General features: G+C 32.8%; 1 protein-coding gene across 1 annotated transcript in view; it reads left to right on the forward strand.

The window, feature by feature from the left end:
- DYNC2H1 (dynein, cytoplasmic 2, heavy chain 1) overlaps nucleotides 1-27,282 on the forward strand; it is a 377,952-nt gene that overhangs the window by 60,077 nt on the left and 290,593 nt on the right. The window contains exons 37-50 of the mRNA XM_011927022.1: nucleotides 1,921-2,120; nucleotides 3,253-3,517; nucleotides 4,725-4,932; nucleotides 7,428-7,557; nucleotides 10,965-11,120; nucleotides 12,307-12,566; nucleotides 13,405-13,651; nucleotides 14,550-14,701; nucleotides 15,736-15,880; nucleotides 17,593-17,695; nucleotides 18,173-18,340; nucleotides 24,603-24,733; nucleotides 25,894-26,142; nucleotides 26,642-26,750. Coding sequence (XP_011782412.1) covers nucleotides 1,921-2,120; nucleotides 3,253-3,517; nucleotides 4,725-4,932; nucleotides 7,428-7,557; nucleotides 10,965-11,120; nucleotides 12,307-12,566; nucleotides 13,405-13,651; nucleotides 14,550-14,701; nucleotides 15,736-15,880; nucleotides 17,593-17,695; nucleotides 18,173-18,340; nucleotides 24,603-24,733; nucleotides 25,894-26,142; nucleotides 26,642-26,750 — 2,523 coding nt within the window. The remainder of the gene's footprint in view (nucleotides 1-1,920; nucleotides 2,121-3,252; nucleotides 3,518-4,724; nucleotides 4,933-7,427; nucleotides 7,558-10,964; nucleotides 11,121-12,306; nucleotides 12,567-13,404; nucleotides 13,652-14,549; nucleotides 14,702-15,735; nucleotides 15,881-17,592; nucleotides 17,696-18,172; nucleotides 18,341-24,602; nucleotides 24,734-25,893; nucleotides 26,143-26,641; nucleotides 26,751-27,282) is intronic.

Genomic DNA, 27,282 nt, shown 5'->3' on the forward strand with positions numbered 1-27,282 from the left:
ATTTCTACTGTTGTTAACATCTTCCATTAGTATGGTATATTTGTCACAACTAATGAACCAATTTTGATACATTGTTTTTAAACTAAATTTCCTACTTTATTCAGGTTTTCTCCAGTTTTTACCTGATGTCTTATAATAACTTTTAATGTGTGTTAAATATTAAAGAGTTGTAATATGTAAAGTCCAGTTGTTCTTTAACTTTAATGTCTTTTAGAATCACCCAGTGGCTTGTTAAAATAGATTATTAGACCCCACCCCCAAAGGTCCTGATTCAGTAGGTGTAGAGTAGAGCCTGATAATTTGTCTTGTCTTAAAACAAGAACAGAAACCTTAGAAACACATGTAGGATTTTCTCTTTCTAAAGCTAGTATATTATGATTAGACTAGGTTATAAATGTTTGGAAAGAATACCGCAGAGGTGGGGTGTCTTTCTTACTGCGGCATATCAGTGGGTATATAACAACCATCTGACATCACTAGTTATGTTAACCTTCATCACCTGGCTATGGTAGTGTTGCCAGGTTTCTCCAATGTGAAGCTGTTATTTTCTACCCCCCTGGCTTTATTCTTTGGAATCATGTGAATAAATCTAGCTTACTCTCAAAGTGGCAAGGAAAGGATTAAGCTCCACTCCTTGGGGGAGTAGTGTCCGCATATATTATTTGAAATTCTTCTGTAAAGAAGATTTGTCTTTTCTGCCTCATTTATGTATTCATTAACTCATTTATTTAGCTCAATACAGACTTGTATATATTTGTTATACTTTCCTCAGATGAAATAAATGGTTTTTTATTCACATAAAAATAATGATTTCCCACACCTGTGCAGGTGTACGTTCATGAAAGCCTGAATAATCAGTTTCTTCAGGTTGCTATTGAAAAGTAAGTTAAAATACTATGAAAATAGAGACAACATAGAAAAAAGGACCACATGAAATTACCTCTTTGGGCTTTAAATGATCAAAGTGTGCCTCTTAAAAATGGCCTCTACATTAGCTGTATTATTAGTTTGGCATATGCCTGGGTAGATACAGTTATTTTGTGAGTGCTTACATTACTATTTTTTAGTTGTCTATATTTGGTGATTTTTAATAAATATTTAAACCATACCTGTAATAAATAAAGATGGCTTATGAGTTCAGTGCTTGAAATAAACTTTAGAGAAGTCCAGACTTTTTATGTATACATAAGCATGGAAATATTAAGCAATTATAGAGGAATGCCAGGCAATAGTTTCTTTGATTTTGTGTATCTTACCAATCAGCAGCTAATATCTGTGAAAATAAGCATCTGGCAGTGGTATCAGTATTTGCATTTGGCTTAAGAATGGGTTTGTGAACCAAGTTTGAACAAGGCTGATCAAAGATGGTTGCTCAGTTTGTTCGTTGTTTATCTTAGGACATAAACTGTGAGATGATATTGGTGTATTTGGAGAGGTACCTGAATTTGGAATTAGTTTATCTGGAATTGAATCCCAGCTGTGATACTGCTGTGCCTTCTCAGAAAGTCACTTAAACCTTCAGAGACTTAACATTCTCAGGTGTAAAATTGGAATAATAATAGTAATACTTTTTAGCCTACTTTATAGGGTTGTTAAAAGGATTATATCATATAATATAAAAGGTGAAATACTATGAAAATATAAGTGATAATGATTTTTATTATTAATTAAAGTCTTGATACCCTGTGATTTGAATTCTATGGAAAAGAGTTTATAACTGTACTTAGTGATATTTACTTTTTAGCAGTCAAAAGATATTAAAGTAAGCTTGCCAATTCATGTGATGTAATGTCTTTAAATGTTACTAAATTCTAGTGCATTTAATGATTAATAGTACATATCAAGGCTATAGAATATTTAAAAACTTTTGTCGTCATTAAAGTAACAATAAATAATTTTAAAATGAAGCTTTTTTTCTAGCTAATGAAAGCCATATTGTGGTACAAGCACTGAGGCTTAATACAATGTCAAAGTTTACGTTTACTGATTGCACTCAGTTTGATGCACTGATTAAAGATGTCTTTCCTGGAATTGAATTGAAAGAAGTGGAATATGATGAACTAAGTGCTGCATTAAAGCAGGTCTTTGAAGAGGCCAATTATGAAATTATACCCAATCAGGTAACTGTCAAGAATATTTTATAATAGATTGATCCCTTTTTCTAGTTGATTCCTTATTAACTATCCTTGTCCTTCATCTTTCAACTTATCTTTTATCTTTCAACTTAGATCTCACTTGCTCAGGGAAGTCTTCCTGGATCTTCAAGTCCTGATTTGATCTTCTTGCTATGTGCTCTTATCACATATTCTTGTTTCAAGTGTGTGTATTTGTTTAGTATTGATTCTCCTCCACCTTATAGTAATCTCCATGAAAGGCAGGATCCATGTATATATATTTTTTACTTGTTTTTGAGACAGAGTCTTGCTTTGTCACCCGGGCTGGAGTGCAGTGGTGTGATCTCGGCCCACTGCAACCTCTGCCTCCTGGGTTCAAACAATTCTCCTACCTCAGCCTCCTGAATAGCTGGGATTACAGGTGCACACCACTACACCTGGCTAATTTTTGTATTTTTAGTAGAGATGGCATTTCACCATGTTGGCCAGGCTGGTCTCGAACTCTTGACCTCAGGTGATCTGCCCGCCTCAGTCTCCCAAAGCACTGGGATTACAGGTCTGAGCTACCGCACCTGGCCATCCATATATATTTTTGCTCACCATTTTATTTCTAGTGCCTGTTAGAGTACGTAGTGTGTAATGGATTCATCATATATATGTATTTTATAATTGATTATATATATGATTTAGTTTCACTTTGATAATTTCTTAGGATTTTTTTTAAGTGAGTTTCTTTATGTAGTGCAAGTAATTGTTCAAAATTAGCACTTTGCCCTCAGTTTTGGAGAGAAGTAAGATAAGACTGAGTGAATAGATGCATAAGTGAGTAAAATAACGAATATATTTGAATGAGTGAATGAGTGGAACAAGTAACGAACATATTGTTCATACAAGCTTTTTGAACTTAGAAACTTGGAAAGCACCTTTGTTTCTTTTAAAGAAATATTGAAGTATTTAAAAATTATATTGTAAATATGTTCAGATTTATTTAGGTGTTCTGTTACATTTTAGGCTATGTCTTCCACTGAAGAAATCAAAGGCTTAATTTACATATTAGAACAAGTGTTATAGAATAAAAGCAGAACTAAGTATCATTGAATATTGTAAATCATGTAAGAACATAATTCTTTCCTACTAGATCAAAAAGGCTTTAGAATTGTATGAACAGTTATGCCAGAGGATGGGAGTTGTTGTTGTTGGTCCAAGTGGTGCTGGAAAATCAACCCTTTGGAGAATGTTGAGGGCCGCACTTTGTAAAATTGGCAAAGTAGTGAGACAATATACTATGAATCCCAAAGCTATGCCTCGATATCAATTATTAGGCCATATTGACATGGACACAAGAGAATGGTCTGATGGTGTTTTGACAAATAGTGCTCGTCAAGTGGTTCGGGAACCTCAAGGTTAGTCTTTATGTATACTTCTTTGTTTTACTTAGTAATTCTTAGATAATGATATAATTTGTCTGTAATTCTGTCTTTATCAAGGCTTCTACATGACCATAAAGTCATAATTAAGTTATAATGTATACGTTTGATATTTTACTTTGGAGGGGACCAAGAAATGCTATCATTTTCTCTGTTAAACTCTGTAACTATTTTTAATATAATAGAAACTTAGAGTAAATTGGGTGAATTGTAATTCACAACTAGATTAATTTACTGAATGATTATAAAATCTTTACCGCATTTATATTATAATGCCTGAGAAATAAACAAGATGACAGATTTTTGTATGGGGTTAAAACTGATGTGTATGAACAGTATTAACTCATTAGTTTGAATAAAGTATTTTGAATACTTTTGAAAATTTAAGTGGTAAAACTGCAGATTTCCTGGTCTAAATTTGTTGACTTGGTTTTTTAAGAGAATTTTTGGCTGGAATCAGAGGAGATTCCCTGCTTTTTGCCAGGTTATAATTTAATTAATAATTATTTTTCTAAGGCAGTAAGTGAAAGCATTGGAAGGGATTTTCAATGTAGTCTTTTCTTTTTCTGTATAATACCACATTAAGTAAAGGCCAGTTATTACTTTCATGTATTTCTCACACTTTTATCAGTGAAATTTTCCTCTTTGAATTGTATCAAAGGTCCAAGCATAGTATTAACCACTCCCATGTTAGGAAAGCTGGAAAAAAAAGGTTTAACCCTGGAAAGACTAGGTATACAATTGGTCACTACTTTTCCCCCTTTGAGGTCACCTTTTTATATGTCAAGAAAATTTGACAGCAGTGAACTTTTTATTTCTCATGCAAGGCACTGGATATTGGATTTTTCTGTATTTTCTAAAAGATATACAACAGAGCAAACCTTTGTACATTCTCACGACATAGTAGAAGACAAAAGTCTGAAGAATATGTTGTGGGAATAAAAATACTTAAGCCTTACATTTTTTAAAGTGAAATTGCCTATTTTGTATGTTTATAGATAAAGTATTAATACATGATATATATCTGAGTCTTTGGCCAGCTGAGCCAGGATTGCCTGTGTGTTCTCTAGCATATTTACAGTACAAATTCATATGAAAATTAAGAATTGATTTAGTCCTTATTTTTAATTATTATCACAGCATATGTTTTTATTTTATCTCTGCTGTTTTGATTTGAATATAGATGTCAGCTCATGGATAATCTGTGATGGTGATATTGACCCTGAATGGATAGAGTCTCTGAATTCTGTTCTGGATGACAATCGACTACTCACTATGCCCAGTGGAGAAAGGATTCAGTTTGGCCCAAATGTTAACTTTGTATTTGAAACTCATGATTTAAGTTGTGCCTCACCAGCCACAATATCTAGAATGGGAATGATCTTTCTTAGGTAAGCCATAGATTATTTATATACATTATATTAGAATATTCTTCCTTTACTATCCTGGCTTCATATTAAGTAAAGTAAGAGTGGTGTGAATAATGAATAAATATTTTTCCCATTTATGATTAACTTCTTTTTTGTTAGGTTTTAATTAATTCAGAGAGTTCCTGTTTTATTACAAAATTGAATTATTTTAGCAGTTTTAGTTATATCACAATTATGAAATAAGTATTATTTTTGTTTAAATGAAACAGCAAGAAAATTTGTTCTCTTTATTATTTTGTTGAGGTATTTTGATTGAGTTCAGAGAAGTGAACATATTAATTATGAGCTAGAGGCTAATAATTTAGAGCTGAGTAGCAATATTTTAATTATAGAATTTAATTAATTTAATCTATTTAATTTTAGATTCATAGAATTTTAGGGCTAACTCAGGTTTTGTAGGTCCTATGACCCAGTCTTTTCATTTTACAAATTGAATACCTCTTTACTTAATATTTTTTTTCTTCTTCCGTGTATTTGGAAGAGGCCTCAAGACTGAAAATGAATAATAAACCAATTTTAGATATCATGTAAAATAGTCACATACCAGAGCATGGACATTTGCACCAATTTTATTTTTGAAAATTAGTAATATCATAAGTAAGAAACTTTTATTTAACTTTTCCAATTGGTTATTTATCATCCTGTATAGCATTTAATTTTTTTAGGACTATTTAAAGTCATTTTAGGTGTTGTATGGCACATGACAATGTAATAAAGTTGGTTCAAATCATGTTTTGAAATTATTTAGTTGCTTACTTCTTTGACAGTATTGTAGGAAACATTTACTTTAAATTAGCCAGAAACTTCAATTGATATTTTGAGGTATTATTAAACGATAATATAATTTTGGGTTTACAGCTTTCATAGCAGCATTGACACACAATTTATCATATTTATTAGTTGTGTTCTTATAATCTTGTGAGAAAAATAGAATAAAGGTAAGTTTTTGGTTAAATTTTAAAGTACTTGTTAGATATTATATATATATGGTATTAAACTATGCACCTTAGGAGAGAGAGAGCTAGAAAGGAGTAAAACTAATGTTTATAGAGAGCTTACCTTTTTGGGAAATACTTTCACATAGAGGAGGCAAAATAAACCAACATTTATACAAGATGGAATATAAGTGAACTAAGCAGTAAGTAGAATACTATACATATTTAGCAGAGAAAAAGACCACATATTGCTGTAGAGGAGTTGAAAATTGTTGGTGAATCAGGTATTGTGAAAGGCATAATGAATGTATATGATTTCATGTAAAATACAAATACATATTAACTGTTTTGTTGCTATGTGTTCAGCTTATATCTTAGTTTTAGGCTTCATTTTTATTCCTTTAGCAGATATTTGTTGAGCACTTGCTATGTGATAGGCCAAATGTGGACCTTTTAATACTGAAATGAATGTTGTTATTAATGATGCTGGGACTGCTGGTATGAAGCAGGGTTGTGTTGGATAAACCAAGACATATAGTCTCATAGACATTGAGATAATACCATTGGTAAGAAACTCTTTATTCTGAAGGAGCCTACTTTGGGCTAATCTAATGTTACTTAATTATTAACCTCTTTGATGTTTCAGTTTTTTTTTTTATATTAAACTGGATAGAAAATGTGAGAGCAGAGATTCAAGGCATCAGTGTCATTTGTTAATTGCTGTGAAACAATAGTAGAAGATACGAAAAAATGACAAAAATCATGAGCTCTTGTCAATTCTATAATAATATAAATTATTTTTACTATAATTTTTTATAATTATGTAAGGTATAATTTTGAATAAGATGTGAATATTATTTCACCAGTTGGATTTTGGTGAAATAATTGGATTTTGCCCAGATAATGATGTGCTTTGCTAAAGGATTTATAGTTTCTTTAGGAAGATCTTTAAATTTTAATAGTGGCATGGGAATTTAGGTAATTGGATTTTTATAGGATAGAGAAAAAATATTTCTAAAGATCTGTATTACAGTTTAGATCAGTGCGTTTTAAACTCTAATGTGCATTTGAATCATTGAGGGATCTTATTAAAATGAAGATTTTTGCTTTAGTATGTCTGGAGAGGGATTTGGGATTTTACATTTCTAATAAACAGACCACTCTGAGTAGGAATGGTTTAGACCACTGTAGGCTATGTAGAGCCTATGTAGAGTAGGTTGTGTAGATATATAATTCTTACTTAGTTTATATTTATAATAAAATAGATGAAATTTGTTTTATAGAAAATGACATATATGTATATATGCCTATATGCATGTGTGTTTGTATATATTATATGTGTGTATACACATACAGATGTAACTATTATTCACACATACACATAGTAAAGTAACTAAAGCCACCTGTTGTGTGCTAGCAGACAAAATATACATGTAGAATAATGTTTATTGGAGCAGAAATTTATTTTAAGGTAAATTGATAATTTCTTCCTAAATAATTTATTTGTCTAATCTGTTTCAGTGATGAAGAGACAGATCTTAATTCTCTGATAAAATCTTGGTTGAGGAATCAGCCCGCTGAATATAGAAATAATCTTGAAAATTGGATTGGAGATTATTTTGAAAAGGCTTTACAATGGGTTTTAAAGCAGGTAAATTAACCATAATATTTCATAATTAATCAAGGTGAGAAGTATGATTAAGAGTGATCCTTATTTTAACTGCCTTGTGGTAGAACTCTGCTGGAATGTGGGGGTGAGGTGAGAGGTGGATTTTGTCACTGTTACTCCTCTATATCTCTTAGCATAACTATTGTATCTCTTAGCATAACTATTGTATCTCTTAGCATAACCTTTTATTGTATTAGTCTTAAAACATTTTACTTCTTTCATAATACTTCACACTGCTTACCTAAAAATCTTGATTACTAGAATGTCTTTCTAATTTTTACTAGCAAAAACCATCTTGCTGCCACTTTTTACTGATATGCCAGTAAATACCTATATATATGACATATGTATATATGATATATAGGTATTGATAGACATATGTACACCTATATATACACACCTATATATACCAATAAATACCTATATGCAATATATATTCATATATCCACATATATGCAATATATATCCATATATCCACATACATGTGACATATATCCATATAGCCACATATATGTGATCTATGGATCCATATATCCACATGTATGGATCTATAGGTCCATATATCCACATGTATGGATCTATAGGTCATACATCCACATGTATGCAATCTATAGGTCCATATATCCACATGTATGTGATCCATAGGTCCATATATCCACATGTATGTGATCTATAGGTCCATATATCCCATATATCATGTGATATATAATATATGATAGATGTATATTTCGTATGCACATGATATATGTATATATCACATGTATGTGGTATATGTATATATTGTGTGTATATGGTATATGTATATATCATGTATGATATATATGAGGTTAAAAACAATGTGAAGTTAACACTAAAGTAGAAAAGGGATGAATTATTTGCAATAATGCAAACATTTGTTTATGTTTAAAGAAAACGTTGACCATCTAGCATATGTGAAGCATAATACAAGAGAGACTTTGAGAGGTGAAGGTTAACAAGATAATTCCTTTCCTTGAGAAGGGTTTATCTAATGGAGGAAAATAACATGCAAACAGATAATCACAATTCAGCAGAATGAAGAGAATATTGCTGTCATTTAGAAGAGGTTTAAAAGGAGATCACATTTGATTTTGAATTTGAAATGTGAAAAAAGTTTAGCATGCAAAGAAGACCATGGAAGATGTTCAGATATTCTACATGTTTATGCCATTGCTTTTATGAAAAATGAAAACATATACAAAATAGAAGATATAAATAGCAGTGAGTTTTTTGAAAGTGTCTGATTGTGAATCTGAACTTGATTTAGAGGTCAATACTTTGGGATTGAACAAGATATAGAGAAATGATAGTTTATTTTGGTTTTCTCAACCTTTTTCTTTTCTAACTTTGTAAGAATGAAAAATGGAGGAATAGAGATTTGTGAGGAAGTGATGCAAGTGAGGTAGATTTTCCTGGAGGCCTAGGAAAGAGAACACTTCCATTAGCTTCTAGTCTGACTGAGCTGTCTCCTCCTTTGTGCTTCTGTAGCAACATACAGCATCTACCAACTATATTATAATTGTCTGCTTACATTAAACTTTAAGCACCTTGAAGGCAAGGACCAAGCTTATCACACTCTTCATTGTGTCCCCAGAACCAAGTATGATGTTAAGAGATAGCAAATGAATGATAGTATTGTGCTTAATTATATACCTAATGCCTACATTGTGACACCTTTTCATTAGATATGTTATTTCATTAGTATAAAACATTCAGAGCCTAACAAAGCTTTCCAATGCAGATACTTTGAGGTAATCTGTTCATAGATGTGTGAATGTTAGAATAGGAGTATCATATTAGATGGAATGTATTTATGTATATATAGGGGTTTGTGACTGTAGAAATGACAACACGATAAGATTATTAAATAATAGAGTGAATACATACCAAAGATTCGGTTAGGAAAAAAAATGGCTTATGTTTTGAGGTCACATCGCTGTTTGTTTGTTTGTTTTATTTAAAGTGTTAAGGGTTCTTTTCTTTTTATCCTGTATTTTGTTCACCATGCACAGGCTCCGAGGTATACCACAATGAATTCTCTAGTCAAATGCTGAAATTGTATTTATAACTAGAACTTTGCTTTCTTCCTTTTTCTCTTCTTCAGCCTATGGGGTAAATCTTTGCTTTCTTTTATGAATTCAGCAAATAAGAAAATATAGAAGAAAATATGTACGTTTCCTTTATCTCACCTTTAAAATCTGGAACTCTTAGCCTGAGTCTATCTAGATTTCTTTGTTTCTTCTCCCTTCTTCCTGCTCTTCCTCCCATTTCTTCTTTCTCCCAAAAATATTTATTTTTTAAGCAGAGGGATCCTTTTAAAATGTAAACTGGGTCATTTTACTCTGTTATAAAAAAACATATTAAAGACAAGGCAAATAATGTTTTTACTCCTTACCATGTCTGATAAATTCTGCACTCTGGCCCTTGCCTATTTCTCTGACTTAAAACACTGTTTCTTTGCTTACTTAGGCATAACTTCTTTTTAGTTCCTTAACTGTGATGTTTTTCTTTGCATGCGCTATATTCTCTGCATAAGCTCATCCTTCAGTCTTAGCTTAAATGTCACTTTTTTTTAAAGAAGCTGTGAGCCGTCAATCTGAGTTACTGTTTCTGACAATATTCTGTACTGCTGCCCTGTAGCTCTTACCACGATTTGTTAACCATTTCCTGTACTATGCTTAAGCTCCATGAAGACAGGGACTCTGTTTATTCCAGCTTTTAACAAAACAAAACAAAAACAAACCTAGCACCACATACAGATCCTAATGCATGATGGGTTCTCAGTAAATATTTATGGAAAGACTGAGAGTCATATTTTTCTTTAACTTTCTAACACTTATCAGGTGCCCCAGAGGGGCCTACAGATCAAACCATCTACACAGCACTTAAGTCCAGAAGTTCTATTTAAAAATTCTCTATTTAAAAATTTTTCTCAGAGAAAGCTCCATATGGTTTTTCATTTATGTCTGCTTTTACTAACCTTTCTTTTCTAGTGCCATCAATCTAGCTCTTGCCTCTTATTTTCTTTTTATCAGCAAGAGGAAATGAACATCTATTCTTTTTGGAACAATGCTCACTAACTTACCTTTTTTAAAAAATATTCTTCAGGTTTAGGAAGTAAATAAACCATGTATCTATTTGAGGACTGTAGCACTGATAGCTAGAAATACACAATTGTACTTTCATGATTACTTTTTATTTTCAAAGTGTATACAAAAATTAAATGAAATCCAAATTTTCTACAGTTTGAATAGTGGAGCGAGTTTAAAAATGGTTATTGAAAAGATGTGTGAACATCAGTCTGTATGGTTCTGTGTTTACTGGTTAATCTTTGCCTTTTGTCTGTCTGTATCATGGATTTTAATCAACAGAATGACTATGTGGTAGAAACAAGTTTGGTTGGGACTGTGATGAATGGTTTGTCACATCTACATGGTTGCAGAGATCATGACGAATTTATTATTAATCTCATAAGGGGACTTGGTGGAAATCTGAATATGAAATCACGTTTGGAATTTACCAAAGAGGTAATGTATATTTATAGCCTATATTTAGTCAAAACTTTAACTTTTCATTAACTCTTACTTGCCAAAATACAATAATTTGTAACTATAAGATAGGGAATGTTTAAAATTTGAAATTAGGTATTCAATTGAGTAATAATGTATTTATATGTGTGTATATATATTTTCTCCTTTGAGTTATTTTATGATGTTTGATGATATTCTTAACATTTTATAAAATAATGTTTCATAAGTTAAAGTTTGGACCATATCTTTAAGTTAGACATTTTTGAACCTACTTATCTATATTAATACCTATTTCATTCATTTAAAATGTGAGAATAGTTTAGTTTTTGTCATCCTTTTAACCAGAGCAGTTCTAGGAATTAGGAATACTAGGATGAATTAATTATTAATAAATATTTTCTTTAACATATGTTAAAGTTGTATTACAGCCTAGTTGTTTATAAAGCTGAATTCTAAATAATAAGGGATTTTTTTTCCTTTTGGCCTCTGCTGAGATTACTGGACATTTACTCCTTTGGGTTGGCTCTAACATTATGTTTCAGCCTTTTTTCTCATTTTACTGCTTCTTTGTTGGTGTCACCTACTGCTTTCTCTATTCCGTTTCCCTTTCTGTGACTGCCCTGTTGCCTCTGTTGCCAGATGTTTTTCATTGTTACCACTCAGTGCCATACTATATGCTGCTTTTAAGCACATACTCTCTTGTCAAAGTTCAGAATAAATGTATTGAAGAGTAGCATTAAGGGCTGACTCTGCTTTATATCTGCATAGACAACAGTTTTCAGTATTAAAAAGAAGAATAGCAGGTGGAGAGCAGTGGTAGTGACACTGTAATGGACAGTACCAGAATATGGTAGAAATGAAGGGCTTTAGGATTTCTGCATTCTGCAATTTGTGATTTAATGTTAATAAGAACTCCATTAAAATGGAATATATTTATACCTTAGTGTATAAATAAATATCCAGTAAGTCATTATCTCCTATATATACTTTAATTTACTTGCATAAATGATCATTTAGAGAAAAATTGAGATCAAATGTTACATTAATGATAAAATGGGTATAGTGTATATAAACTTTTCTTGGAACTAAGATGATTTACTTTTGGGATATTTACTTGGAATAATTTAAGAATGTCACACACTCTGGAGTATGTGAAAACTTATCACAATTTTTTTCTCTTAAGGTTTTTCACTGGGCACGAGAATCTCCTCCAGACTTTCACAAACCAATGGATACCTACTATGACTCTACTAGAGGTCGATTAGCAACATATGTGCTTAAGAAGCCAGAAAACTTGACTGCTGATGATTTCAGTAATGGCTTAACTCTTCCAGTCATTCAGACTCCTGACATGCAACGAAGTCTAGATTATTTCAAACCATGGTTAAGTTCTGATACTAAACAGCCCTTCATTCTGGTAGGACCAGAAGGATGTGGCAAAGGGTAAGAAAAATATTGGCAAAGGTATATGTTGTGGATTTATTCCTGCCACCCCTAATTGATTTAATGGCTTTTGTTATGTTTCTTTTGATTAAAGTAGCATTTAAATTTTCATGGAAGATTCATTTTATTTTCATTACTTGTAAAAATAAGAGCTATGGGGAATAGTGTGTCCTTTTCTTTGCCAGATTATGTGATTTCTACTGGAAAGACAGCAATCTGAGAAGATACTCTTAAAAATAATCCATCCATATAATACAGCAAAAAAAAAAAAAGAATACCTTAGGTATACTCACATACCATTTGCTTTAGTTATAAAATATAAAATTTGTAGTTAGATCTCTATGTAAAAGTAGCTTTTAATTCAGTGGATTTCAGCCTAGTTTTAGTGCATATGGAGCATAGTCTCCTGAAATAAAGGAAACATGGTTTATTATTTTCATATTTCTAGTGGGGGAGTAGTAATTTCAAAATTGTATAAAATCATAGTAATTTTTTTAGAACTCATAGAACTTAAAATCTTTCCTTCAACTGTGAGGAAACAGGGTTGGTATATTTAATATATACTTTATCAAACTAGATTAATTCTGAGAACTTTGATTTTTTTTGGCTGAAAACAGTCCTCACAATGCTTTAAAACATGAATTTATGTTTTTCTAGTCTAAAAGTTAGAAAGTTACTTTGATAGTTATGGAAGCCATGTCTGTATTTACCATTTTCCCTATCATCATACACATTTTAGAAACTGAAATATTTATGAGACAGACATTTCTTATTGAGTATAAAATGTACTTTGTTGATTGCATTTTTATCAAAGTCAGATGTCATGCATTTTTTGTAGGATGCTGCTCAGGTATGCATTTTCACAACTCCGATCCACTCAAATTGCTACAGTTCATTGTAGTGCACAAACCACTTCTCGACATCTCCTGCAGAAACTGAGCCAGACTTGTATGGTAATCAGTACTAATACTGGTCGTGTATACAGACCAAAAGACTGTGAAAGACTTGTTCTGTACTTAAAAGACATCAACCTACCCAAACTTGATAAATGGGGGACCAGTACTTTGGTAGCTTTCCTACAACAGGTAAGTCACATCCCTTGAAGTGTTTTAATCTAATTGGAAACAATTTAATTTCATTCACTTTTCTTAGAAAATATGCATTCTTCATTTGGGGCCAGTTTTATCTAGCATTTGTCATGGAAATTAAACTCCTGAAACATTTCAGTCTTGTTCCAGTTTTTCTATGATTTTCCTTTCTTTAGAAGTTAGTATTACGTCAAGATGATATATGACAGGGGGAATAGAAACAACCTTCACTCTACATCTATTACTTGTCTTTTATTCTTAAAACGAGGAGGAAAACAAAACCTGGACCTGGTAGTGGAGTTGGAGAAATTTTTGCTTCATGGTTTAAAGTGTGCATTCTTCTGACAGCTGTTAGACTTGGTCATGTTTTTTTTCTGGCTGCTTTAACCCATTATTCTCCATTTTTGCCTGTATAAGGATTTGAGATCACATGTGTGGAATATATTTTTTCTTATGTTATTTACATCACATTAGAAACTCTAAATTCTTAGAGTTTATTATGATATAGGTCCAAATTTAGGCTTATTATGTAACTGCAGAATATGATAAAATATTTACAGAAAAAAACAAATTTTTTCTCATATTTTTCCTGATACTTTCATTTTCTAGGCTAATTGCTACTCGATTTATAATATCATTGGATTTTAGTGTTTATTAGAGAGAAAAGCATTGTAAACACTAGGATAATTTAGCTGACATTCATAGAACACAGACATTTGAACAGTATTATTTTTCAGTGATACAATAATTTCGGATACCTTTTAATCTTAAATTCTTGAGTTAGGTAAATAATGATTGCATTTAGAAACAATTGAAACTTTAGGCAAAAATATTCTTTATCATGATTAGGAAATGTTAGGTATAAAATGTTTAAAGTATATTTATTTTCAAATAGGTATTGACATATCAGGGATTTTATGATGAAAATTTGGAATGGGTTGGTCTAGAAAATATTCAAATTGTGGCTTCTATGTCAGCTGGAGGAAGACTGGGAAGACATAAACTTACTACCAGATTTACTTCCATTGTTCGTCTTTGTTCTATAGAGTATGTATCTTTGTGTTTCAAATTTTTTTTATTTGGGAAGATATCATATAGTTGAATTTTATTAAAAGTATTATAGTAATACTTTAAAATTTAGAATATAAAAATGGTCAAAGTTAAGCTCTGATATTTTTTCCTTTCCTTCTCAAAATATAGGCAATAATTTAAGATGATACAAACTTTAATCAAAGTATCTTATTTGTGAGACTTATAACAGGAAATAAAACAAGACTATTTTGTGTGGTCTGTGTTCCAAAATGTCAGTCTCAGGAATCTGAATGGTGGCTTTTAGATTTAAATATTTTATGCAGTTCATAAAACAAAAATACTATCAAATTTGTGAAGATAACAAAAAGAGAATTTGAATCTGAACAAGGGAGAATTAGATCATTTTAATGGCTGGTGGCATCACTACTAATCATCTCCATGGTCTGTAATTGTTACAGAGACTATGGCAGTATCTCCTCTGTTTATATTTAATATACATTATATTACATTACAAATATTTGAATATGACAAAACCTTACGTGTATACTTTTGTGCTAATTGTACTCCATCAATTAATTTTTTTTTTTCTAGAAATGTTCCTGCTACCAGTTAAACCATACTGAAATGTATTTTGGTTTGGTAGAAAGGGGTTGATTTTATTTGTTGTATTAGTTTTACTTTTATGGTTCTGAGGTGGATTACTGCCCTGTGTACAGGCCTTGTGTAATTCAAAAATGCTTTTCAAAGGAAAAATTTCCTTTTGGTCTTTTCTAAAGATCAGTGTTTTGTAAACAATTATATTTTAACATAATTTCTTGGGCGTTCTCTAACACCTTCTGGTAGTTGACAATGGATATTTCAGGATATAATTTGGTTGAAATGATAATGGATGGGGGCAATGAGCCTAGTCTTAGCCCCTGGGTAAGCTTTGGAGATATGTAGGTCTCAGAGCAGCACAGTTTGAAAATCACTGCTGTAACTTAACATTGAAATATTAATTTGAAATATTGATTTATTTCAGCTTTCTTCTTATATGCCCTTTTTTTTAGTTACCCAGAAAGAGAGCAGTTACAAACGATTTATGGAGCATATTTGGAACCAGTTCTACATAAAAATCTGAAGAATCATTCTATTTGGGGTTCTTCATCAAAAATTAATCTTTTAGCAGGATCTATGGTACAACTGTATGAACAGGTAGATATGCATCTAAATTGTAGCTTTCATGTCTATTAGTATCATTCCTAAAGGTCTACTTTTAATTCTGACCTCTGTGTCGATACACAGGCTTTACTTTCCTGTTTATTAGACTTTTCTAGTAGAGAGTAACTCTATGAAGACAGGTGCTGTGTGTGCCTTATTCACTCTTGTATCCATGGCACAATTTCTAATAGGCACTCAATGTTTGTTGAATGAATGATTTTGTGGTAGATGGTTATTCTGCTGTCAGCTCAAATTTAGCATATTTAGAATTGAGTTTATCTGCTTTCCCAAAACAGATCTTTTTCCTGACTTCTATCAGTTTGTGTCTTCCAGGCTTCAAACCTGCCAGTAGTCTTTGATGTTTCTTTTTTTCTTCCTGACTGGGAGGAAATGTCTAAAGTATTCTCCCTAGATAAAATGGGGAAGATAGTTGAAAGTAGGCATTGAGGATGCACAAAACATTTGTTGAGCACCTTTTCTTGCCAGTGGTAGTCCTAGGGATGTAAAGATGACTTAGTTTCTTTTTACTGAAAGTTCACAGTCCAGTGAGGGACTGAGTCATATAAATAAACGATTAATACAGTGTAATAAATGTAGCAGTAATGGTATGTCTAACTTACAGAGATAACACAGAGGAGGAGTAAATAACTTTGTTGTATGCGGTAGTTGTTGAGGAGGTAAAGTTTGATCTGAGTTTTGAAAAATTAATAGAAATTCACCAAGTAGCTGGAGGTGAAAGAATGTCTTCTTAGATAAAGGGAATAGCATGTACAAATTATGGACATGTTTGTGGAAGATGCTTTTTATAATATCGGAGTAGAAGTGGGAATAGATAAGTTTGAAAGCAAGAAATTCCTTTTTTTAAAACAAATAAAGATGTTAGGTAGTCAAGATCAGAATACGAGTAATGGCTCTGTCCATAGAGAGGAAGGGACAGGCTTTTTACTGGTTGGTTGTATATTGAAGAGAGATACTTTGATTTGTTCAGTGACTTCTTGAACATAAATTGTTTTAATGGCTCCCAGCATTAAGAAATGGGTCTTACCTACACCTACGAGTACCTTGGAATTGCTACCATCATATTTAAAGGTTAGATTTGTTTTTATTGAATTCTCATGTTCAGCAGGGCTTTTTAGCCTTTTTTTTTTTTTTTATGGCCATCTGTTGAAGCCTATGAACCCTGCTTAGAATATGTATGTGTGTGTGTGTGTGTGTGTATATATATATATATATATTTTTTTTTTTTTTTGAGATGAAGTCTCGCTTTGTTGCCCAGGTTGGAGTGCAGTGGCACGATCTCAGCTCACTGCAACCTCCACTTCCTTGGTTCAAGTGATTCTTCTGCCTTAGCCTCCCGAGTAGCTGGGACTACAAGCGTGTGCCACCACGCCTGGCCAATTTTTGTATTTTTAGTAGAGACGGGCTTTCACCACATTGGCCAGGCTGGTCTTGAATTCCTGACCTCATGATCTGCTCGCCTCACCCTCTGAAAGTGCTGGGATTACAGGCATGAGCCACTGCACCTGGCCAGAATAATGTTTTTAAGTGCATAAAATATAAATATAATGAAGTCAATTATATTGAAATCCAGTTCCATCTACAGGTAGAAGTTAGTATTCCTCTGAGTCTAAGGAGACTGACAAATTTATAACATGATTATATATTTAAGACAGTAGAAAGATTGTTTACTGTATTTTCTTTTTCAGGTGCGAGCCAAATTTACAGTTGATGATTATAGTCACTATTTCTTTACTCCTTGCATTCTTACCCAATGGGTTCTTGGCTTATTTAGATATGATTTAGAAGGAGGTGAGTTTTGCTCATGTGTATCTGTGTGTGTGTGTGTGTGTGTGCGTGCACATTTATTCTGTAGATTGTATTTGTAATAGATAAATGAGTATTATATCACAAATTATATTATTAAATAGAAATATTATTATTAAAATTATTATATTTCTTCTTCCAAACTATATATGATTGTCACTATTAAAACTTCCTTTTGGGAAAAATGAAATCATTATATTTGAGGCAAAGTGTATTTAGTATGCTTTCTGGAATTGTTTTTATTGAACAACTAGAGATGATAGTATTTAATGTTACCTTTAAGTAATCACAAACATGTACCGAGTTATTAACAAAATGAATTTTAACTTCTTTTTCTTTCTTCCATTTATCTGATGCCAAAATTACGGTATGTAGATGCGTGCTATTTCTTTCTAATATTATGTTAAATAGATTATTTAAAAATCATTATATTACAATTAAATAAAATTTTGCCTTTTCTAGGATCCTCAAACCATCCACTAGATTATGTGTTAGAAATTGTAGCGTATGAAGCGCGGCGCTTATTTCGTGACAAAATTGTTGGTGCAAAGGAACTTCATTTATTTGACATCATTTTAACATCAGTGTTTCAAGGAGATTGGGGCTCAGATGTATTAGACAATATGTCAGGTAATGTAATAGAGCTTATGCAAATATATAACTGTTACAAGGATTTTAGAAATATTTTTCTTACCCATAGCATGATTTTATAGGTCTAAACAAATAAACACTTTGAATAATTTTAATATTATTTTTTCCATAAGGTACTCTTCAGTCTTTTTTGCTGGATTTCAGTAATCATGTTTTAAACAAAATATAATGGCAATAATTTTTTTCTTAGAAAAAAGGAGTTCAGGCCATACTGTTTTACATTGGCAATGCAAGATTATTTTAATAGAAGTTTTTTTTTGAAAAACAGTCACATGTATATAAAACATGAAGATCATTGGGAAAATTCATATTTGATTGTCATGACCTTTTGCCTAAGAGCAATGGCCATTCTTATTCCTGTCACTACCTATAATGTCATTAGCATAGAACTTACATATGCTTGTTACTATCTTCATCTATTGTTATTGTAAAGAAAGCATAATACCATTCAGTCAAAGCTGCTGTGTTGCATTTGCAATGATTACTGTTCAATAACCAATTTGCATTTTGAAAACTACTGTGGGAGTAATGTATGTAATATGAAAGTCATCCTTGTGAGAGGGTCTTTTGTTAAAAGAAGATTGCAATATGGAAATATTTCCTAATAAAACTGCTGTCAGGCCACAAAATGTGCTTAGTTTTTCAGAGGATAAAGCTAGGCTTCAAAAATATTTTATATAATAAATATATTTTATACAATTACTTTTAATGGCAAAACCACAGTTACTTCTGCACCAACATATACATTTGGTATATTGTACATTTCTAGATTTGATATTGGTCTGAGATCCATGAGTACCTATCCTAAAGGGAACTTTGAAGGTGGGAAAGATGTTTAAATTGACAAAAGGAATTTTCTAGGTGCTCCTGAGTTTTTGAATCAGGAAATGGGTTCAAGAGAAACTTCAAGAAGGGTGAAATGCTGAGAGAAGTCTGATCATATTAATAGTTCAGAATTTGCTTGACTTAGAGTGATGGTTTATGTCATTACAACTTGTAGCTTGCATGGCTTAGTGTGGAGAGGCTTAGGTTCTTAAATGGTGCCGTCTTTCTCTGTCTGAAAATTGAGTCAGTAGTGTCTCTTTTTGCAAAGAAAGTGGCAAATCCTTTGGGCATAAGATAGTATTGGCACCTAATTGGGTGTCTGAATCCTCTGAAAAGATTGATATCTTTCAGAGTCTCCTATGTAAGACTCAATAAATAAAATATGTCTCTTTTTTTGGTATTTTTCTCTTCAGTGAAGGGTTTTCTTTTTTCTTTTTTTTTGAGACAGAGTTTCATTCTTGTTGCCCAGTCTGGAGTGCAATAGCCCGATCTCAGCCCACCGCTCCCTCTGCCTCCCGGGTTCAAGTGATTTTCTTGCCTCAGCCTCCTGAGTAGCTGGTATTACAGGCATGTGCCACCATGCCCGACTAATTTTGTGTGTTTTTTAGTAGAGATGGGGCTTCTCCATGTTGGTCAGGCTGGTCTCGAACTCCCGACCTCAGGTGATCTGCCCACCTCAGCCTCCCAAAGTACTGGGATTACAGGTGTAAGCCACCACACCAGTCGAGTTTTCTTTTTAAAAAATACAGGTTTGACATATGTTAGATCCAGTCATATAGGATTTTCACATATTGAAAGATTAGCTTATTAAGAAAAATATAATCTTGGAGGCATAAAAATAAACTAGATACATTCTTGTCCTTAAGAAGATTGTAATCTAATGACAGAAACAGATATAAAAATCTTTGCTTACAATGATAACTATTGCTAGTGTGATTAGATACCACAAATGTTATGGAAGTAGATGGTTAAAATGATAATTACATTGGAGTATGGAATGTTTTATAATTAATATAACTTTTCTGAGTATGTTTGAGATAAATGCTGTATAGTAGGGTTCTAGAAGAGGTGGAGAATAATTCTGCTTTGAGGAAGTTACTTGGAACCATTTTTTAAGGTTGGTCAATTGAAGCAGTGGGAGTAACACTTTTTTAAATTCAATTTTTTATTTTTGAGATACAGAGTCACATGCAGTTATAAAAATTAATTACAGAGAGAACACATCTACCTTTTACCTGGTTTCCCTCAATGGTAATAATCTGGCCAAATTATAGCACAGCATCACAGCCAGGATATTGACATTAATACAGTTTAGATACAGAACAGTTGTATCACCACAGGATCTATAATGTTACCCTTTTGTAGCCATACTCACTTCTGTCCTATCTCCTGGAAACTACTAATCTATTGTTTCTTTAATTTTGTGATTTCAAGAAAGTTATCTTGACTCAACCTATTTCTCTGGAGATACATGCCGATTGTTTTGTTTTGATAGTTCATTTCTTTTTATTGCTTTTTATTCCATCATATGAATACACCACCATTTCTTTAACCCTTTATCTATTGAGAGACATCTGGGTTGTTTTCAGTTTTTGGCTATTAGGAATGAAGCTGCTATGAATATTCTTGTACAGGTTTTTGTGTGAACATAGATTTTTGTTTTTCAGTAATAAATGATCAGGAATGCAATTGCAGGGTTGTGTGGTACTTGCATGCTTAGTTTTTTAAGCAACTAAGAGGCTGTTTTTTATAGAGGTATTGTTCCTCATCATTGCCAGCATTTGATGGTGTTACTATTTTGTATTTTAGCCATTCATGTAAGCGTATATATGTCATGGTGGCTTTAATTTGCATTTTGCTAATGGCTAGTGAAGTTGAACATCTTTTTGTGTAATATTTGCTGTCTGTATGTCCTCTTTGGTAGAATGTCTTCATGTCTTTTATCCATTTTCTAATCAGAATTTTTTTTTTTTTTTTGATGCAGAGTCTCGCTGTTTCCCAGGCTGGAGTGCGGTGGTGCAGCCTCTGCTCACTGCAAACTCCACCTCCCGGGCTCAAGCGATTCTTCTGCCTCAGCCTCCCAAGTTGCTGGGATTACAGGCACGCACAACCTCACCCAGCTACATTTTGTATTTTTAGTGGAGATGCAGTTTCATCATGTTGGGTAGGCTGGTTTTGAACTCCTGACCTCAGATGATTCGCCTGCCTCGGCCTTCCAAAGTGTTGGGATTATAGGCGTGAGCCACTGCAGCCGGCAATTGTTTTGTTACTGTTGAGTTTTGAGAATATGTATATATTAGAGATACCAGTCCTTTGTTGGATATATGGTTTGCAAATATATTCTCCCTCTCAATAGGCTTGTCTCTTCATCCACTTAACAGGGTCTTTCACAGATAAAAAGTTTTTATATAATTTTGTGAAGCCTAACCTATCATTTTTCATTGTAAGGATGTGTTGATGTCAAGTTTAAGGAGTTTGTCTAGTTGTAGATCCTGAAGATTTTCTCCTATGTTTTCCCGAAAAGTTTATAGTTTTATGCTTTACATTTGAGTCAGTGGTCCATTGTGAGTCAATTTCTGTATAGTGAATGAGACTTAGGTCAGGGTTTATTTTTCTGCCTGTGGATGTTTATTTGCTCCAGCATCATTTGTTGAGAAGGCTATCTTTCTGCCTGAATAGATTTTGCAGTTTTGTCAAAAATTGTAAGGATGTGTTGATGTCAAGTTTAAGGAGTTTGTCTAGTTGTAGATCCTGAAGATTTTCTCCTATGTTTTCCCTAAAAGTTTATAGTTTTATGCTTTACATTTGAGTCAGTGGTCCATTGTGAGTCAATTTCTGTATAGTGAATGAGACTGAGGTCAGGGTTTATTTTTCTGCCTGTGGATTTTTATTTGCTCCAGCATCATTTGTTGAGAAGGCTATCTTTCTGCCTGAATAGATTTTGCAGTTTTGTCAAAAATTGGTAACATGGGTCTATTTCTGGATTCTCCATTGATGTATGTATCTGTCCTTCTGCCAGTACCACACTGTCTTGATTAGCTACTATATAAGTTGTGAAACTGGTTTAGACTGATTCCTCCTACTTTAGACTTCTTTCTCAAAATTATTTTAGCTATTTCTGTTTCTTTGTCTTTTCATATAGATTTTAGAATAATATTTTCTGAATGTATAAACAATGTTGCTGAGATTCTGATACGAATTGCTTAAATCTGTATATTGGTTTGGGGAGAACTGACATCTTTTCTCTGTTGAGTCTTCCCATTTTCTCCATTTATCTAATCCCTCTATTTATTTAGATCTTTGCTTTCTTTCATCAGTGTTGTGTAGTTTTTAGCATTCAAATATTAGACATGTTATGTTAGATTTATACCTAACCTATACCTAAGTTTTAAATTTATTAAAACAATTGTAAATGCTCAAACTGTGTTTTAAAGGATGAATATAGTAAGCGAAGGATATTCCAGACAAGGGAAAAGCAATGTGGAAAGAAATAGAGGCTTGAGAAAACTAGAGTATATAGTGCAGAGAGAGGTAGAAGATTCAAGCAATCAGTGAAGCCAGATTGTAGAGGGCCATCATTAGGAGTTTGGTGTTTTGTTTTAGGAAGTGGAAAGCTATATGTGATATTGCGGTGGTGTGGCATAATCAGGTTTTGTTTTTGTATGTGTTACCCTAGTACTAGTGAAGATGTACTTGAGGGGGCAGAAACTTATAGCAGGGATACAAGGTAAGAGGCTACTGTAATAGTCCAAGTGAGAAATGATGAGATGTGAGGATAATAGTTCAGTTTTGTACATGTGCTTGAATGTTTGCAATCTTTTTTCATGTCACTTGGAAATCTGCATAGAGTTGATCATTTATGAGGGTAGGAATCATGTTTGTCTTACGCAATACTTAGGCAGAGAGTACCTTGTTTAAACAACAGGTGCTCAATAGGTAAGTATTTAGTGAATGAATGCATGAATTATATGTCTGTTAAGCAACTAGAAATACGGGACTAGCCTAGAACATAGGAGTTTTGCCTAAAGATAAGTAGTAGGTGAGCTTTTGGTGTATAAATAGTTGATAATTTAACTGACAAAAAAAGATTAAATGATTCGGGGAGAATTTTTAGAATTAAAAGATTAGAAGACTGAAATTGGACCCCAGGGAATATCAGTATAGAAGGGATAAAGCAGAAAACTGAAAAGGACTGGTAGTTGTGGCGTGATAAGTAGGGTTATATAGATGCAAGTGCAAAAGAAGAGGTGCACAAAGGTCATGTTGGGATAATGATTGCAAAGAAGATTTAGATTTGGAGATTGTGACTGTATTATTGTTCCCAAATAAGAGTTTTAGTATAGTAGCCTGTACAGATAGAAAATAATGTAAAAAATGTGATGGTTAAAGTAGGGAGAACCTGAAGTAGCTTGGGTCTAGGGAAGGTAAGGTTGCTATTTTAGGGGAATGTAGAACCGAGCATGTGACAAGAATGCTTGGTGGAACAGTCTCCCAGAAGAGTTGGGAAGGAAAAAGTTCAATAGAATGGTGAACAGACTTTCCTTGTATGGTAACAGGAACCCTGCTATAGGTGGATTTAAGGGAAGTTTGGGGGATTTTTGTTTTCTGATTAAAATTTGATTATTTTTTTTTTAAGCATTAGGGCTCTTTTTGGTATTAATACATCCATGTCCTTTTTCAAGGAGAGTTTTGAGATTGTTTTATTTGCTAATTTTATGTGAACTATTTTTAACTTACAAATTTTATGTAGATTCTGAAGAAGAAGAAGGAAAATGAGACAAACTGAGAGTAGACAGCGGGGAGTAGTAGGAGAAAGGTAGAAGGAAACCAGTTCATTTCAGGAGAAAGAAGTGAGGGGGCAGAATATAGACTCGTGGTGCCATCAGTCACTTTTCAGGTAGAGTTTGATATTGCAATCAAAGTTCTTTGTATTTCTTTTCTATTTACTTATTTTTTTGAGGTAAATCTCACTCTGTTGCCCATGCAGTGGTGCAATCATGGCTCATAGCAGCCTTAAACTCCTGGGCTCAAGTGATCCTCCTGCCTTAGCTTCCCAAGTAGCTGGGACCACAGGTGCATGCCACCACACCTGGCTAATTTTTAAATTTTTTATAGAGATGGAGTCTTGCTATGTTGTCTAAGCTGGCCTTGACCTCCTGGGCTGAAGTGATCCTCCTGCCTTGGCCTCCGAAAGTGCTGGTATTATAGGTGTGGGCTACCTTGCCTGACTCAGTCATTGTATTTCACCTGATTTTATTGACCTGATAATGTATCCTTTAAAGTATTTTGCCTTTGCCCTTCTGAAGATGATCTTATTTGGATTAATTAACTTAAAAATTGTTTAGTAAGCAATGTATTTGTTGAACTCTCATTACGAGTAATACATATAAAACAAAAATATCGTTTATTTCTACAGATAGTTTCTATGTTACATGGGGAGCTCGGCATAATTCAGGAGCAAGGGCAGCCCCAGGACAACCATTACCTCCACATGGAAAACCACTTGGAAAACTAAACTCTACTGATCTCAAGGATGTTATTAAAAAGGTATAATATGAATCATGAATTGGAACTGAGATTTGGTCATTATAGTCTTTTAAAAATATTTATTATAAAAATTTTGAGGGCATGAATATGACAGATTATAGAACAGGCAAAACTGGTTCTTATCTTTTGGAATCTAGTCCGTTGTGGCAGATGTAACGAGATGCACATGTACTTACATAGATATGTGTAAAACTGCTAAGATACATTTTGGGCAAAGGTGTGTTGGAAGTGTTAATGAGGTTTAATGTTAATCAGGAAATTACTCTGGAGCAGTGGTTGTCAAACTTTAGACAGCATTAGAGTCATGTAGAGATTAGAAAATATGCAGATTCCTGGGTCTCATCCTCTTAAGTGTCAGATTCACTAGGTGACCCAGACAGTCCAGATGTCTAACAGGCTCCCAGATGATGTTGATGCTGCTGGTCCACTGAAACTTTGAGTAGCACTATCCTAGAGAGTTTCTTTCTCTTTTAAAGTTTAGTTATAATCAAGAAGAAGAAACAGTGCAAATGATTGCTTTAAAAATTAATATTTATATTGAATGTTAGTGTGGATTTTATATCAGGAAACGATTTTTCATGATCTGGTAAACTGATTCGCCTGGAATGGATGTTGCAAAGTTTTGAAGCATTGAAAGTTGTTAAGTATGTAAAGTCTAATTTTCCTTTCTCCCTTCCTGCACTTTATCAGGTGGTCTCTGGCAGACCATAGTACCTGTGTTAGCTTTTGATTCATTCCCAAGCAATGCGAAAGAACAAACATTCGCAAAAGATTTTTTAGGCACTAGGTTTCTAGAGTTTGGGGATTTTTTTCATGGTCTATGCACACTGATTCATAACAACTAATAAAATTTGAGCAATTTTAAAGTTCTATAATTAACCTGCTATCTCATGCTGCTTTTTACTAGTGTAGTAATGACCAAAACTAACTGATTTTCACGGACCCTTCAACTTGTTTGACGTGAGTTTTTCCTTAGAGAGTGCCAATTTATTTACCCAGGATTCTGGATTTATAAAATATTGAGTGTAAGAGGATATGTAGTCACTTCACCTTTTTTCTTGAATGTATCAAAAATATAATATTTCAACCTAGATAAGTAATATTTTTATTTTGTAGTTAGGGCTTACATTAACTATAAAATATTCTGATTTTTTTCAAAGGGTCTTATTCATTATGGACGAGATAACCAGAATTTAGACATTTTACTATTCCACGAAGTCTTGGAGTATATGTCTAGGATAGATAGAGTGCTGAGTTTCCCTGGAGGTTCACTTTTATTAGCAGGACGCAGTGGTGTAGGTCGTCGGACCATCACTTCTTTAGTCAGTCACATGCACGGAGCGGTCCTGTTTTCCCCAAAGATTTCCAGAGGATATGAACTGAAGCAGTTCAAAAATGATCTCAAACATGTGAGTTGCCCACTCTCTTTTGCTTTATTTGGTTTTAAATTACGTTGGTTATTATTCTAAACATCTTTAAAGACCTGTAATTCTCTGTTATACAACATAGTCTTTATTTTAATTTAGATTATTTTTTCCATGATTATTAGAAAATTATATTTTTATCTATAGCCAAGAAAGAGAATACTATTAGAATTTCTAGGACCCAGATACTCCAGGTTATGGGATGTTAGACAGACATGAATGATAAACAGAAGGATGGAATTTACACAGGAAATATGTGGGTAGAGATAAAAATGATCTACTTGTTTATAAAATAATTAGTATTTACTTAGGGGTTGGATTTACTTTCCAAATTATATGGCTAAAGTTTGATTTGTAATTACTGAAATAGAAATAAATGAATAAATAAACACACGATACTGGCATACTTTACATATAAAATGTTAATTTTTAACTGTACCAAAAATATGTAAAGGGCACTAAAAGGTATTTTCTTATTTTGCAGGTGCTGCATCTTGCAGGAATTGAAGCACAACAGGTAGTTTTACTTCTTGAGGATTACCAGTTTGTACATCCTACGTTTTTGGAGATGATCAATAGCCTTTTGTCGTCAGGCAAGTGACTAGTTTCTTTTCACAGAAAATGAAAATAATGGCATAAAAATTATCCAAGTAAAATTATCTTGTGCAAAATTTACTTTGTTTTGGAGAACGTTTGGCATAGTTCTTACTTAGGAGACATGGTGTTAAACATACTCATGGCAGGAAAATTGAGAGACTCCATTTTTATAAAACCAATAATTTAAGATATAAAAATTGTTAATATTGAGTATTGGTGAATATTCAGAAAAATTGACTCTTACATATACTTTTGCTGGGTTATTATTTGTTATAACCTTTGGGAAAATTATCAACTGGGACTTATTAAAAACTGTGTCATACTCTTTGATGTACCATTCTATTATCTGTAGGAATTTAACCCACAGAAATAAAAGAACTAGTATGCAAGAAAATAGGTAGTATAATTTATTATGACAAACATTTGATAGAACCTTCCTATCAGTAGTGGCATGGTTGTATAACTATATAATAGTATGGCCTTAGTATGGATATATGAATATACGTATACTCCAGATATATGAAATTC

Source organism: Colobus angolensis, unplaced genomic scaffold (genome assembly GCF_000951035.1).
Source record: "Colobus angolensis palliatus isolate OR3802 unplaced genomic scaffold, Cang.pa_1.0 Scaffold7, whole genome shotgun sequence".
NCBI classification, from domain to species: domain Eukaryota; kingdom Metazoa; phylum Chordata; class Mammalia; order Primates; family Cercopithecidae; genus Colobus; species Colobus angolensis.